General features: G+C 39.3%; 1 protein-coding gene across 2 annotated transcripts in view; it reads left to right on the top strand.

The window, feature by feature from the left end:
* The window catches only part of LOC126336196 (EGFR adapter protein-like), a 1,052,725-nt gene extending 1,038,581 nt beyond the window's left edge, over window positions 1-14,144 (top strand). For both annotated transcript variants that reach the window (XM_049999704.1, XM_049999712.1), the window contains exons 8-9: window positions 1,295-1,466; window positions 11,799-14,144. In XM_049999704.1, coding sequence (XP_049855661.1) covers window positions 1,295-1,466; window positions 11,799-12,008 — 382 coding nt within the window. In that variant the 3' untranslated portion in view covers window positions 12,009-14,144. The remainder of the gene's footprint in view (window positions 1-1,294; window positions 1,467-11,798) is intronic.
* Window positions 14,145-15,600: the final 1,456 nt, after the last annotated feature.

Here is a 15,600-nt window from a genome sequence, read left to right on the forward strand (position 1 = left end):
CGTTTCATCCAAGTATCTTGCTTTATTTAAATACTTCTCAAAGAATCGCCGTAGACTTCCTGTTTTTACACAGAACGGCTCTAGGTTAAAGACCTCTTTTCTTAAATGTTCTTGCACACCCTGCGACCAATACTTAGAAAGAAACGCCTTCTCAAATTCCTCTTACGCTTCGCATGTATCCATCATGTCTGTGGCCCATAATGCACCATCACCTTGAATATATCCTGAAATGTAACTGATATTTTACGCTTCAGTCCATGCCCTTGGTAGTCCTCCACGAAATCCTCCTATAAATACACTGGATTTATGGATTTTCGATCAGGTGAGAACGTCTGAAACTGCCGATGTTTCAAAATTTTTCCTCCATTAGCATTGTAGCGTACACATTATTAGCTTGCGGCTCCGCATGCATTCCGTTATAATTTATATTTCCCTCTGGCGAAACATGTGCGTTACCATAACATGATTCATGACTTGAGCCCAGCGTTCGTTCTACTCCACACAGCTCGTTTCTACAGTCTTTTACTGCCCCTCACATCTGTTCCATATCTCTGGACATATTTTCAACAGAATGGATTATTTCACCCTTCCGTTGTTTAAAATTCGCCCCTAATTGTTCTTTTAACTCTTTAATATTTTCTGCAATTGGTAAGCTGTCAAGAGGCAATTTGCTTACCGCTTCTTTCATATTTGTTTCTACACATAACACACCTGGTTTTCCTTGGCGGATGCCCATTCCTCTGAATTTTTTAAGAAATCCTGTTGATGTTTACTGAAATGCTCTAGTGTCAGCTGATCACATCCAGAAGGTATGGTAGGCACAGTTACTGTTAGTTCCTCTGCGGAAGTTTCTACTTCCTCCTGCTTCGATTTCATGTTTTGCATTTCTTCGGTAATCCTTTTGATTTCCAAAGGAAACTGGTTTTGCGCATCTCGCAACTCGGTTATCTCATATGAAAATTGTTGTTTCTGGCTAACTAATGCCTGAATTGCAACTGACATGTCTGTTTGCTCTTGACACAAGTCTGCTTTACGATCAATTACATTATTGACACTCATTTGATAGAGTATCCAGGAGCATAGATTTCTGTCAGCTAGGAGCGCTGCTGTCGCACTGGATGACAAAAATGAGCAGGAGTGTCGTGACTGTATGTGTTAGACTGTGCTGTTACAGTGTTTGACAGGGAGATTGACGTTGGAGGTGCTAGCCCTTGATAATGGGGAATATAATCATTGTTTACGAGATCAGCAGTGAGACCGGTTGGTATGCCGTGTGTGACGATCTTGTTCGCAGGGAGATCGCGCTGGAGGTGCTGGGCCGTGAACCGGAGGGCGCGTTCATGGTGCGCGAGAGCACCAGCAAGCCCGGCTGCTACGCGCTGTCGCTGCGCGTCCCCAGGGACTTCCAGCCGTCCGGCATCGCGCACTACCTCATCCTGCGCACCGCCAAGGGGTACAAGATCAAGGTGGGTCCACACTCACTCTAACAATGTGATCGATCGCAGACGCTACCGCTAATCTGGTTCTCAAGCTTTCACTCTGCTCGATTTGTTCTTATGAACCGAGCGAGGTGGCGCAGTGGTTAGCACACTGGACTCGCATTCGGGAGGATGACGGTTCAATCCCGCGTCCGATCATCCTGATTTAGGTTTTCCTGATTTCCCTAAATCGCTCCAGGCAAATGCCGGAATGGTTCCTTTGAAAGAGCACAGCCGACTCCCTTCCCCATCCTTCCCTAATCCGATGAGACCGATGACCTCGCTGTTTGGTCTCTTCCCCCAAAGAACCCAATGTTCTTATGATGCACGTGCTCCAAAAGGTTTCATTCCGAAGTGGTTAGAATGCTAATAACAGTTACTGTTCCTACCTTGTAATAAATGATAGCTTGTCACTATCTGAGACACACAGTGAAGCGATTTTTTTGTCAACAAACTTATGAATTGTTTTATCCAGAGCGCCATGAATCCCTCTTCATCTCGCAGTACCATTTGCACTGCAGAACCTGCTGCAGTTTGCTGGATGTAATACAATATCAGCCTTCTCCTGCTGCAATTTTCTGGATGTAATCCGATATCTGTTTTCCACTGTAATTTTTACCCTCTACAGCCCCTCTAGTACCGTGGACGTTATTCCTCGATGTGTTAAGCATGTGTTCTCATCCTTTCCGTTCTCCTTGTCAGTCTTCCCCCTACGTCTCATTCTTCGCAGGTTCTGCAGAGATCCTACGCATGCCCTATCTTACCACTCCACCTAATTTTCAGCTTCTATAGCACCACAACTCATAATAGTTCACTTTAGTTCTTCTGTTTTCACCCAGTGAAAAATTCACTAGCACGCAATTCTTTGCTGCAAACAGACATTCTCAGAAATATCTTCCGCAGATTAAGGCCAATGTTTGATACTACAGAATTTTCGTGGGCAGGAATGGCTTCGTCAGTATGCTTTTCATGTCCATGTTTCGTACGCCATGTATTATTTTGTTTTCAAGGTAGCAGAATTCCTTTATCATATAATGAATACTTTCACGACCGGATGTTTCAGCTGCTGAAAATTTTTCCAGGTTGTATGGCCTGGTCCACGGAACTAATCAATCCCTGACGTTTCGTCCAAGGTAGCCTTCCATGGACCAAGGCCATACAAGCCGGAAAAATTCTCAGCAGCAGAATTCCTTTATTTGTTATACGTCACGTTCCTCAGTTTTGATGTTTAGTTTATAGCTAGTCTCATTTCTGCTACTCTATGTTAGTTTCTTTGTCGGTTTACTCACAGTCCGTATTATTTACTCATTACAGTATTCATTCCATTCATTTCATTCAACACGTCGTCTGTTATTTCAATTTCCCTGAGGTTAGCAATGTCATCAGGGATCTTATCATTGTTATCATTTCACCTTGTATTTTAAGCCCACACTCTAAACTTTCTTTTATTTTCGACATTGCTTCTTTGACATGCAGATAGAGCAGTAGAGACGCTGGATTATATCCCTGTCCGGCTCACTTTTTAATCCGAACATACTTATTGTTTCCTTTTGGTTCTTATGTACATTCTGTATACTGCCTGCCTTTCTCTTTAGCTTACACGTATTTTTCTGAGAAGTTTGAACATCTTGCGCCATTTTACATTGTCGAATTTTTTACGCGTACATAGCCTCTGAACGATTTTTTTACAGTCTTCCTTCAATCATTAATCGCAACGTCAGAGCTGCCCTCTACCGCTCTTACCTTTACGAAATCAAACTTATCAATACACAACAGGTCCTCAGCTTTTTTACAATTCTTCTGTGTATTATTCTTGTCAGCAGCTTGGATGCATGAACTGTCAACGTGATTGTACGATAGTGTTGCACTTTATCTTCCCTTGCTATGTAGCAGACTGCGTGTATGAACATTTTTTCGTAAGTCTCACGGTGTGTTTCCAGAATCATAGATTCTACGTACCAACTTTGATAGACGCTTCGTTGCCACTCCACCTACTCTCAGAAATGCCGAAAGAATGTTATCTACAAATTCTGCCTTATTTATCGGCAAGCCGTCGAAAGCTCTATTAAACTCTGATGCTAACAATCCCTTTTCTCTGTGGTTTTTCTTTCACTCGCAGTAACGACGGTTTCTCTTTGTAGATGGCGTTGCTTGCCAGTCATAAAACTGTTGAAAAGTGCGTCGCAATACACTTGCGAAATTCTTAAGCTGCTTCAGAGTATGACATTTGATTTACTTGGAGACAATCAACCATTCCAACTTCTGTCGCATCTCCCCCCCCCCCCCTCCCCCACAGCATTTCACCTGTGTAAGAAAACCAAGGTATTAGACTTCAATACGTCTTTCGCAATACCAGTTTATACTCCCAGTAGCTTTGTCTTCTTACTCAATGAGACGTGAATCTGTAATCATGTCTTTCGGTTTATTGGTGACAGTGTTTAATCTGCTAAGGGCAACGGCGATTTCCTTCCTTACCTTTCCCTACTCCGAACACGTGCTACGTCTCCAGTTGTCTCGTTATCGGCGTAAACTTGCAGTTACTTTTCATCTCACGTCACGCTATAACTGGTACTGTTTTACTACGTTGAACAATGTACTTGCCGTCGTTCCCTTGCTTTACCCACCTGGGGAATGTGTGGAACTGTCTTTGATATATCTCGCATGTACAATGTTCAAATGTAAGAGCATTCAAATAGCCCTTGAAATGGTTACGAATCATACTAGCAACTACTTTTAATGCATTTAATTCACTGTCCAAAAACGTATTTCGTTCATGTGTTGACAACAAGCATCATGAAATTCAAGAATAAACACAAGAAGGAAAATCCAAATCGGAACATTAAAACCCACAAGTAAAACTCATAAACATTACAAACAAATGGAAGTTTGCTGAAAGTCAGCTGAAAGGCCCAGAGATCACACTGTATCTCCATCAGTCAAGAAAGACGTAGTAGCAAAAGGAAATATACCTTTTAAGCCTTTAAAAGAACTATATGTTCAAAATAAGTTACACCACATTAATAAGAGAGACCAAAGATGTTCAGATGTAAATGGATTTCACTCTCTTTTACATTGTGTGATTCTGATCATTCCCAAGTTAAAAAATACATAATACGTAGTTTGACCAGTTTGAGATATTTTAGAAAATTCGACTTATTAAAAATTATGTTTCAGCATAACCCTTTGGAAACAACAAAGTTCCCAGAGTGAACTATCTCTCTTGTCATTCTGAAGCACCCTACAGACCTAAATGTTTGGTAATGCGGACCCGATTGAACTCCAGAAATGAATGACAACACGGCATGCTTTCCACTAGAGCAGTGCTCAGCACTCTTGTAAAGCTTCTGACCTACGACACCGTTCTTAAATAATAATGAGAGCTACGAAAAATACAAACATTAAAAAATATTAAATTTGTTGCCTACAAGATCACATTTCTAGTAAATATAAAATAAATTTTAATCAAATTCTATTTAGGAAGAAGAAATTTAAATTTAATTGTACACAAGAAAGAGTAGTTAGAAATAAATTACAAATATAAGAACAGATTTTTTGTATCCGACTAATGAGAAGGATGGCGCATTTTTGTCGGCAGCAAAATTTTTAATCTTGGGGCAGTAGGTAGTGGTCATTAGAATACAGCCGAGGAAATGATCATCTGTCAGTCTGTTACTGTATTTGTTTCTATAAATTCCATGATGGAAAAAGAAACCTCACATGGACGTGTTGATCTGAAGATTGTCTTGACTTTGAGACCAATTTGGACGGAAACAAGGTATTTTTCGTTAGGAACAAGAGGCCAAATATTTTCAGGGCTTGAAGAGGGGGAATTTAAATGTAAATCATATCCTGTCCTATAGTGTGTCCTGTTATTGGTATAATCTTTACCGGCTCCCTTCTTATTTCGAAATTATCAAAAGATATTCTTGCAAAAAACAGCCAACTGACCTATATCAGGTATAGCAGTCGATTCGTCAAGTTGAAGGAAAAACACCAGCAGCGATCAAAGTTAGTTTCAATTTGTGAGACAACATCACACGTCATAATTGGAACCATCCTCATTACTGTACTTGTAGAACAATTTGCAGATTTCATAGAAGACTTTATTTCAGTTTTATTCTTAAAACTATCAAATAATGAATCTACAGATTCTAAAAATGATGTTTTAGTTAAGTCACCGGCTTCTTAAGGTTTCTTATTCTGTGCAATAATGTTTGAAACGCGGAACGACACCTCAATGTGCTACTTTACTGTTGTCTAGTGCCTTAAAAAAAGTTAACTGTTGAGTATAAGTTTTGTTTTTAGCTACCATACCCCTTCCTCCCTTAGAGCAGAATCCAGAGGGAAATTGTTGTCAATCCCAGAGCCAACAAATGTGAAGTAACGCTCGACGTTCCCTTTCTTCCCATATGTTACACTTGAATAGCACGTAAACCCACACATTTGCCCTTTAAAGAAGTAATCGTTTTCCCATTACAAATGAAAGTGATATTTCCGTTGCGTGAATGCATCATTAGAATAAACCTAAATTAACATCAGTGAGTATTTAAAACAATTAACGTTAACAGGTATCTGATACACACTAGAAAAACATAACGTCCACAACCTCACCCTTATACAATCAACTATGAGCCGACCGAGCGTTACTACGATCTACCGGAAATGTCATCGCAAGATATTAGAAGCACCCGATCGACAGAGTGGTGGCCACTCCTGTAAAGCTTACGGCAGAAGCAACTTGCAAAGATAACCTTTCTACCTTGAACCACACACACACACACACACACACACACACACACACACACACACACACACACAGCTCTTCAAAGAACTTTCATATCTACTTTTGAGTTAGAACTCCTTGGTGTTAAAGTAGACCGCAACTGAATTTTTCATCTCTTCCTTTATTTTCCCTTGAGGTGTATGTTGGTATAGGTAATAGTTCAACTCATTCCCTTTGAATGTATTCATGCCATTTCTTGTTATGCTCCTCTGTTTTATGAAGTATGCTTGCGACGCTCAGCCCATTTCTAGTTTTAGTTTTCTTTTTCCGAATTGTGTGGTTGTAACCCGGTAGTTGTTACGAGTGTCATTTGCGCTGCTTTGGTCCTGCTCATTTAACTGGCGTTTGTAGTCGATGTCACTGGCCCACACATTAGAACTGGTCAGCCATCACGTTACAAAATTTTAGTAGTGACCCTTTCGTACCTTTTTTGAGGACAGTGCGATTTATAGTACCTACCAATAATAGACATTTTTACAGTTGAATTCTTAATCATTGAATGTAATGCATGGTATCTCATTTCCCAAATATGAAATTTTATATTTGTCCTAGCGGTGTTTTGCTATTCAATCCTCCTTACCACTGAACGACATTACCTTAGTTCCATCTTTGGGTATGATGATATTATAATCATCTAATTCCTTGTGCAAGGATGAAAGTGCTGTCTGTAATTAATCTTCCAAGTTCACTGAAGTTATTATATCATTTGCAAAAAAGGGTATTTATAAGTTTAACATTAAACTTATAATGGTGCACTGATTTCCTCTGCCATATATTTGCATCCAACATGCACAAATTAAATAATGTGGGTGATACAGAGCACCCTGTTCACACCTTGAGAGATAGTTCCCACAGATGGACTTCATTTTTGTCTTTGGTTTGTTTTATATGTCAAAACTTGGAATAACACTTATTACATGCCGAAACATACCATTATTTTCGATACATTAATTCTATTAACGTTACCGAAGGCTTTCTCATAACTGATAAAGGCTGCATATATGGGATTATTGGTTTCCCTGTGTTTTTTCAATATTTTGGTAGGCCCGGACATGCTCCACGGGATTCAAATCGGGAGAGGGAGCAGGCCGCCCCATGCGTTCAGTATGTTCAGTTTCCAATAAAACATCAACCACTCGTGCTCTATGAGGCCGAGTATTATCGCGCATCAGGGTGCACAGGACATTGCAAGAACCGTGCATGAGGTCCCAAGACCTCGTCACGATACCTGACAACAGTCAAACCTTTCCGATTCACCCGTACAATTTCATGAAGAGGCTTTAGAGGGGTCAACATAATCCCTGCCCACACCATTAGCGAACCTCCTCACTCAATATAGGTCTCTTTCCATAATGTTCAGGTCACTAAATCGCGTTCCACATTCTCTTCAGATGCGAATCCATCGAGAATCACTCTCTAGACCAAATCGGGACTCACCTGCGGAAAAAAAAAAACATTGGCCCACTCCACGACAGTCGAGGTTGCATGTTGACGACTCCACTCTAGACGTTTTCTCTGCGAAGACGGGTCAGAGGCCCACATACAGGTGGTCTCAGACAGTAAAGGCCGCGCTGTCGAAGTCTTCTCTACACCGTTTGCCTCGATACAACACGTCCAGTGGATGTCGCGAGGTCCGATGCCAGTTGCTACGCAGTACTAAGGCGGTACGGTCGTGCCTTTACAGCCAAATAACGGACCTCTCTTTTTGATATCACATGTGGCCGGCCCTGCCCCGGTGTCCGTGCCACATCCGAGAAATAACAGAACGATTCACGTTAAGCCATCGGGCCACATGAGTTTGCGACTGTCCTGCTTCCATTCATCCTGGGCCCTCCATCGTATAGAGTCTGGCAGGTGTCTCCCCTTTGTGCATACTGCGCCATTTGTGACTGTGTACACAGCTATTTTGGATGTGGGACTACCCGAAAAACACTACCCTGTTTGATACATGCTCTGAAGTCCTCTAAGGTGTGGTTTTGTTTTCAGTTGACGGAAGTGCCATCTTCCGTACAGAACGCGATCGTACTGTTATTTGTTGATAGTTTTAATGATTACATCGTGAATTACTCACAGGACGGGAACACTGATTTGTTGTTTTAATTTTGGACGCCCATGTATGTTAATGCACTTACATTTTTTTACCTGTTGTGTTTCTTTGGTAAATTTCTCTTTCTGTTGCTATTGATTACATTTTTTTCACACTCTTTTTAATGTAACTTAGCTCTCACACATTTACTTCTCAAGTATTCACCACAAAAAGCGGTTTGTGCAGACACTTCTGTCTTTATGTTCAGTGAATGGTGCTACGTTGTTGTAGCTGCTCAGTTGTTCATTGTTTGCCGTTTGTCTGGTGCGTTGTCAATTCTGAGTGTTTAGTGAAAACTATTGTGGTGCGTCTGTTGGGGGAAAACTGATGTTATGCGACAAAGTACTGTTAGGAAAACTCAATGGTCTATACACCACACACAAAACATATTAGTTAAACACCCTCAATAATCCGAAACCACATGTTGCGTTCTCAAGCCCAACTCCACCGCACTCCTCTTTCCAGCTCTCCCTCCCTCTCTCTCTCTCTCTCTCTCTCTCTCTCTCTCTCTCTCTTTCATGGAGCTGGAGGTCCCTTGTGCCATTGGATTTTCGAAGGCCATTGAGCAGCATGTCGTAAATAACAATTGTGTACCAATTTCTATTCCTCCGATTACACCGCTGTCTGTGGCGAAACGAACAAAATTCTTACAAAAAACTTATGTAGATTTTGCTGTAGAATCGTGATCTGTAATAAAAAATGGGGATTCCCATTGAAGATTTGAAACGTTAGATGTCGTCATGCGAGAGAAACAAATTGGAATTATTTTTATCTGATGCGTAGTTTTGGAGACATTTCAATTTATTTAGTTGAAACGAACACCCTGTATATTGTGCACACAAAAAACGGACAAGTACTAGTATGACTCTTAGTCATTGCACTCTGTAGGACCTTAATTGTGTGTATACATGTAGTTCAATCATCTTGGGAATCTAGACGATTCTTGCATGTTATTGGTTCCAATACCTGCAAGACTGAGGAAATACTGTAGAGGTTTTTATACAGACTAGCCTGGACATACAAAAACTAGAGAGCGGGGGACTCAGGTTTATAGAGAGATAATTAGTGAACTATTTATATTCACTAACTGAAACATGCAACAACTTACATATTTTGTTTGCATACATTAATGTAATCTGAGTACTCCCAGTCATGACGACAAAACAGTAAAATTATTAGGATATCATATATATATCAGAAGCTGAACTGGGATACCCACAGAGGGAAGACATGTGGCAAATTGGCATGTGTCAGTGAAGAACTTCTGTTATACATATATATTGCCTCATTCCATTCGCACCTGAGTTATGGAATACTATTATAGGGCAATTCCGTAGGCTCAAAGTAAGTGTTTAAATGGCAAAACAAAGCCATAAGACGCGTAATAGGGTTTAGCCCATATGAATCATGTGGAGATTTTGAGAAACTAAATATGACAGCGCCATTCCTGTATATTTACAACTGCTTTGTCTTCCTTAAAGTGAAACTGAGTATATTTGGTTTAAGAATAACAGTTCATGAGCATAACTTATGTGGACATACACTTAATGTGACATATGCTAGAGTCGCAAAGACACACAAATATCTTGGTCCTGTCTGCTTCAAGAAATTGCCTTAAAATGCCTACACAGTGGCGGTAAATGCCTTCATTCGTTGTATCATTACTTTTTGTGTGTGTGGTAGTTCTCCTCTGTTGTGAGTTTTTGATAGAGGGTACTGATTTCTCTGGAGGTCTTAACGTCAATCTCAGTGTTGTAGGGGTGATGGTTTTCTTGTCAGAGATGATCTGCGAAAGTGGAGTGTGTGCTGTCACATTTTAAGGCTCCGATGTGTCCAGAATATTTCGTTTTGAAATGTCTGCATGTTTGTCCTATGTAAACCGATTGGCATGGACTACAGTTTGATTGATAGAGTCAAGCTTTGCAGAATTTGTCTGTGGAGATGCTCTTGGCGTTGAATTTTTCTGTACTGTATTGCTTTGGCGGAATCATATTTCGAGTCCTTGTGTCTTTGGGACGTTCCCCAACCTGTGGACGTCTTTGTACATAAATCTATACAGCTTGAAAGTCAGTACCGCCATTAGACTGTTGTTTATTTACAGTGTTACATTTACTCTTACACAATCATGATTTCGGCTTCGAAGTGCCATTATCGAGTGTTTTCTGAAAGCAGATTAGACAATAACAGTGAAATACATAACAAGTGATAAATCTATATAAGAATCCATATTTATAATGCTTAATTACAAGTGTTATAAACTTCCTAAGATATCATACTGTCGTATTAAAATACGCAATTATATACGTTGTCTAAGCGCCCATATTACTGGCAGCCTACTGCTTTGTTTCATCACTGAGTATACCATCTTGACTGAATGACAATTGGCTAATTGTCAAATCGTCTTGGTCAAAGAAATTCTGTGTTACAAGCAGGTGACTTTTCCTTTTTTTTACCTTTGGACTCAGTGTCCTGTAGGATAGGAAAGGTTAGGAGCAATTTATTTTCCTTGGTAGTTGTTACACCTTTGCAGTACCTGTTTATCTTGATACACACAATTTAGAGTTGGCGATGTGTTAATTTCACGTACAAAGCTGTACATTTACCTACTAAAATTTACTTTAGACAATATCAGTGATTATCTGGGCTGTTATATTTATGGATGCAGCGAATATTATCGGGAGGTTTGTAACTGTTTATGAGCAGGCAACTTCACTGTATACTAACATAAACGGGTAATGCCAAGATGTAACAACTACCAAAGAAAATAAATTGCTCCTAACCCTTCTTATCCTACCAGACACTGAGTTCAAAGATTAAAAAGGAAAGAAAAAGTCACCTGCTTGAAACAGGATTTTCTTTGACCAAGACAATTTGACACTAAGCCAATTGTCATTCAGTCAAGATAGTAGACTCAGTGATGAAACAAAGCAGTAGGCTCTGCCAGAAATATAGACGCTTAGACTATCTAGTAGTGTATTTTAATACAACAGTATGCCATCTTAGGCAATTTATAACATTTGCAAGTAATCATTATAAATGTGGATTCTTATATGGTTATATCAGTTGTTATGTATTTCACTGTTATTGTGTAATCTCCTTTCACAGAGCACTTGATAATCACACTTTGAAGCCGAAATCATGATTGTGTAAGTGTAAATGTAACACTGTATATAAGCAACAGTCTAATGGCGGTACTGACTTTAAAGAAATATATTATGACTGTGGCCCCTAGTTATGAAAAAAATATTAAATCCATACAGCTTTAATTTGTGCGTGATGTAACTGTATGATGATGTAAGGGAGTGATCTGTGGTAAAATATACTACTTTCAACGTCAAGCTTCATCCTTCTTCCCTTCCTTTCATTAGTCACAGTATACAATACGTTCAGGAAAATCTCATACCTTGAATCTGCTGCTTGGTGTTAACAATGAATTTCTCTATCTCCGCAGGGCTTCACGAAGGAGTTTTCGAGCCTGACCGCGCTGATCACGCACCATTCTGTGATGCCGGAGCTTCTGCCCGTTCCGCTGTCGCTCAGCCGCTACAACCCCAGCTTCGCCAAGTCCGACTCCAACAAGGACAGCGCAGACACAGACTCCGACCCAGACTACAACACGTTGTCCGACTTCCGCAAGATGATGGCCGACCTCTCCCTGTAGACCCTTCTCCGTCGATACAGGACACAACATACAACTAGTTCACAGCGCTACATGTAGCTGATACGAATACCTTCGTGATTTAACAACAGTCAGTGTTATCTCCTGTGGCTGACTATCCATGTCTTTGCCCATCGTCAGTTAACTACCACCTTTCATAAAAGAGTGTTACTACATTTTCACTGCTGGTGGGCGCGAGAAATGAGGGTGGAAATACAGACTACAGAGGGGTATTTTCACCAGAGATGAAACCAAGTGATTATGACATGTTACAGGAGCTCCATTGTACACTTTCAGCATCAATCTCAGTAATTATGACTCGATACCTCATTAAATTTTTTGGTTTCAAAACCATTTTTGCTGTCTCTTATATGTATTCAACTTATTTTATGTATTTTTCGCTTCAACTTCAAATTCAGATTATTTTAGCCAGATTTACTCATTTTTTCAACAATCTGTAAGGATTTCCTTGATAATCGAGCTGTACTACTTACCTGTACAATGAAACTCTGTATTCACAGCCATTTCTGAAATTTATCTATCCTCCTTGGCAAAAATTTGTTCCGTTAAGGCTTTCAGCTTTCATAAAGATTACCATAGGGAGTACAAGCTGATGCTGTACACGCGTGCCAGCATCCGACAAATGATGAAAAATCTTTTTCACTTAATCAGGAGAGAAGCTTGCAAGTCATGGCTTCAAACCAAAATAATTTCAATAATTCGACGTTTAGTTTCCCATGTAGATCAGAGAAATTTGATGTTTCAGTAATCACTATAGAGCTCACTCGTATTCTGCACTTGATGCGAAGAAATTTACATATTTATGATGAAAGACCTTCACATATGTTGAGTTCTTAGCTACTGTCCTCACCCTTAAAGGCTCCTATTACTCAAGAATTTCATAAAATTTGAACCACATATAGTGACGTCAGCACACAGGTATGCCAGCTAATTCTACACATACACATCATATCGATCAGTAACTGGAGAAGTCAACGTGAGGTCTTCCCCATTTTACGTTCTGTAAGTGTCCTACATTACGTTTTATGGTGTTACATTTTCGATTCGTAATAACAAACATATTCACTAACTAAACGTTCGTAATAGACTCAAAAGTCATTTATATAAATAAAACATAAAACAGTGCGTATAAAAGCGACTTAAATGAGAATTGCACTTAATAGCAATGTAAAACATGATTCGTGGTATTACAAGGATACTGTACGTTTCTGTTGTTTACTGTAGCTGTGAACATCCATGTATCCTTAAAATTAAAAAAAAATACACTTGACCTGCTTTGAGTAGATTTCAATCACACCATTACGTTTTCAAGCACCATCGCAGCTGTAGTCCATTTCCATGTGTGCATTAGTACAGCAACCCTAAAGAAGAAACATATCGCACTTACGACAAATCTGGAAATATATTTTTGTAGCAATGAAAATACTTCAGACATGGCGACAAAAGAATGCGCATTATGCATTGCATGCGCAATTTAGTAACACGAATCTGTAATCTATAGTGGTGATTTTCTGTTTAAGGTTCAGTGTTCCTTCTGCATTTATAGAGAGACGAATTTAGTGGACGAAGTATAACAATAGTTTTATTTAGAAGTCTATACGTGGGCATTTTGTAGGATATATTCACCTTTTTTTTTATTAAACGTTGGGAAATATTGGAAACAAGCTGGAGAAACCCGACATCAAATGTTAACTACCACATGCATTATATTTACAGAAATTGTTGACATATGTGATTTCAATAAGATCTGTCTCTAAAAAGTGTAAGAATAGTATGTAAATGGTTCTTAAAGTGGCACGACAATAGTATCTATCCAAGTAATGAATCTATGTCCTTAGCTTAAGGAAGATGTTTTGCTTTGTAACCAAAGTGCCAAAAACGAGAGTGAACTGCTTAGCAGATGAGTCGTTGCTGTGTTAAAGTATATTAAGTAATGATGTCTGTGCATAGCTCTAGTCAGGCTCTAAAATGATGTGTTACTTAAAAGTATATAAAGTTTATTTACGTGTTTATACTCAGCAAATGCAATTGAATAATATATTCTTGAGATGGTTCTAGTCAAGAACTGTTGCACTGATGGCTTGTTAATGGTAAGAATAAAGATTGACTGACAGCAAATGGAATGTCTTCTTTTTTTATTGGGCTGTCGTGTCCCTTATGCCTCACAACTAAAACTGTGTCTCACCACAAGTTCAAAAGCGATTAAGAGTCTACAGTTTAGTCTCCTTTCAGTACAGTTATTTATGGCTACACTGTTACAGTGTGATGTTCTTAAGACGTTGCTGCTCACAACTACAGTCGAATACGTTTCCTACAAGGACATAGACATTTAGATTACGACATGGAGACGAAGGTCTTGTTGTTTCATGCCAACACCAAAGTTGAAGAACACCCTAGCACTAGAAACTTAACACAACATGGTCCATCAGTCATCTTGTATGCTGTACGGAGCAAAAGAAATCTCTGAGCATGACAAAGCGCATATTTTTAATCCATCACGTGCGGAGTAAACTATGCGCACTAACCTGGAAATTTTCGAATATTTTGTACCAATGCTGTACGCTCCTGGCACCTGTTGGTAGTATGCTGAACCCACCGTAATTTCCGTTTATTGTGCATATATCCGTTAGGGCGGTGGGAAGTATGCACTCATAAAATTACGTCGTTTTAAAGGCCCTTGGGAAGTATACTTGTCACCGAGGAAAATGCTCCAAGGCGCTTTGGAAGTATAGTTACCACAAAAAAGCTGCTACGACGATCACTTTGTTTGACGTTGGAACACTACTGTGAAATAGGAACACACACATTAGTTTTTACAGTATATCTTATTATGACTTGAAACAGCTCATTTCTTCATTGTGAGGTAAATGAAATTTCTAAGATTGCTTTCACATTGTGGTAAGTAAAATAAAAACACAAAACGCTGTTTTTTCTTTCACGTGTAATCGCTTATATAAGGGAAGCAGGAAATGCGCTAACCACTATAATTTAACGGCACACATTAGGGCCGTGCAAGATATATGTATAGCTTCACAGGTTTTGGTTCTAAATAACAAAAATAAAATTATCACAAAATAAATATAGTCAATTGATCACAAATCTAGTACAATACAAAATAAATTAGCTTTGTCGCTACAAAAAAATGAGCCCACGCATGTATGAATAACGGGTAAAAAGTAAAAATTTTGGTTGTAATGGGATCGATGGACGTAAATATTCATTAAGAGTAATTAAATGCAAGAAAATGCCGTCACAAAACGGTTCACATATTTGTTACTTACTTAGGGTAGTTAGACATTTTAGTGAATTAAAACAATGTCTTGCAGTGGTGAAGTCGAGAACATAACAAAGTAATGTGATTTAATTAAACATGCACTGATGGAAATGGAAAGTGATACACCATATGTCACCAGTCGGAAATTCTGTGTAGAGATCTTTAACACACCGGGTTCTAACTGACAAGAGAATACGACACGTTCAGACCTACTCTGAAATAAATGCACTGTCGAAATCTTAGCTGCTAAGACGCACTGCATGTAAAAATTTTTAAGTCGCTCATTTCTCCCTATAATAT

This window comes from Schistocerca gregaria, chromosome 1 (genome assembly GCF_023897955.1).
Source record: "Schistocerca gregaria isolate iqSchGreg1 chromosome 1, iqSchGreg1.2, whole genome shotgun sequence".
Taxonomy (NCBI): domain Eukaryota; kingdom Metazoa; phylum Arthropoda; class Insecta; order Orthoptera; family Acrididae; genus Schistocerca; species Schistocerca gregaria.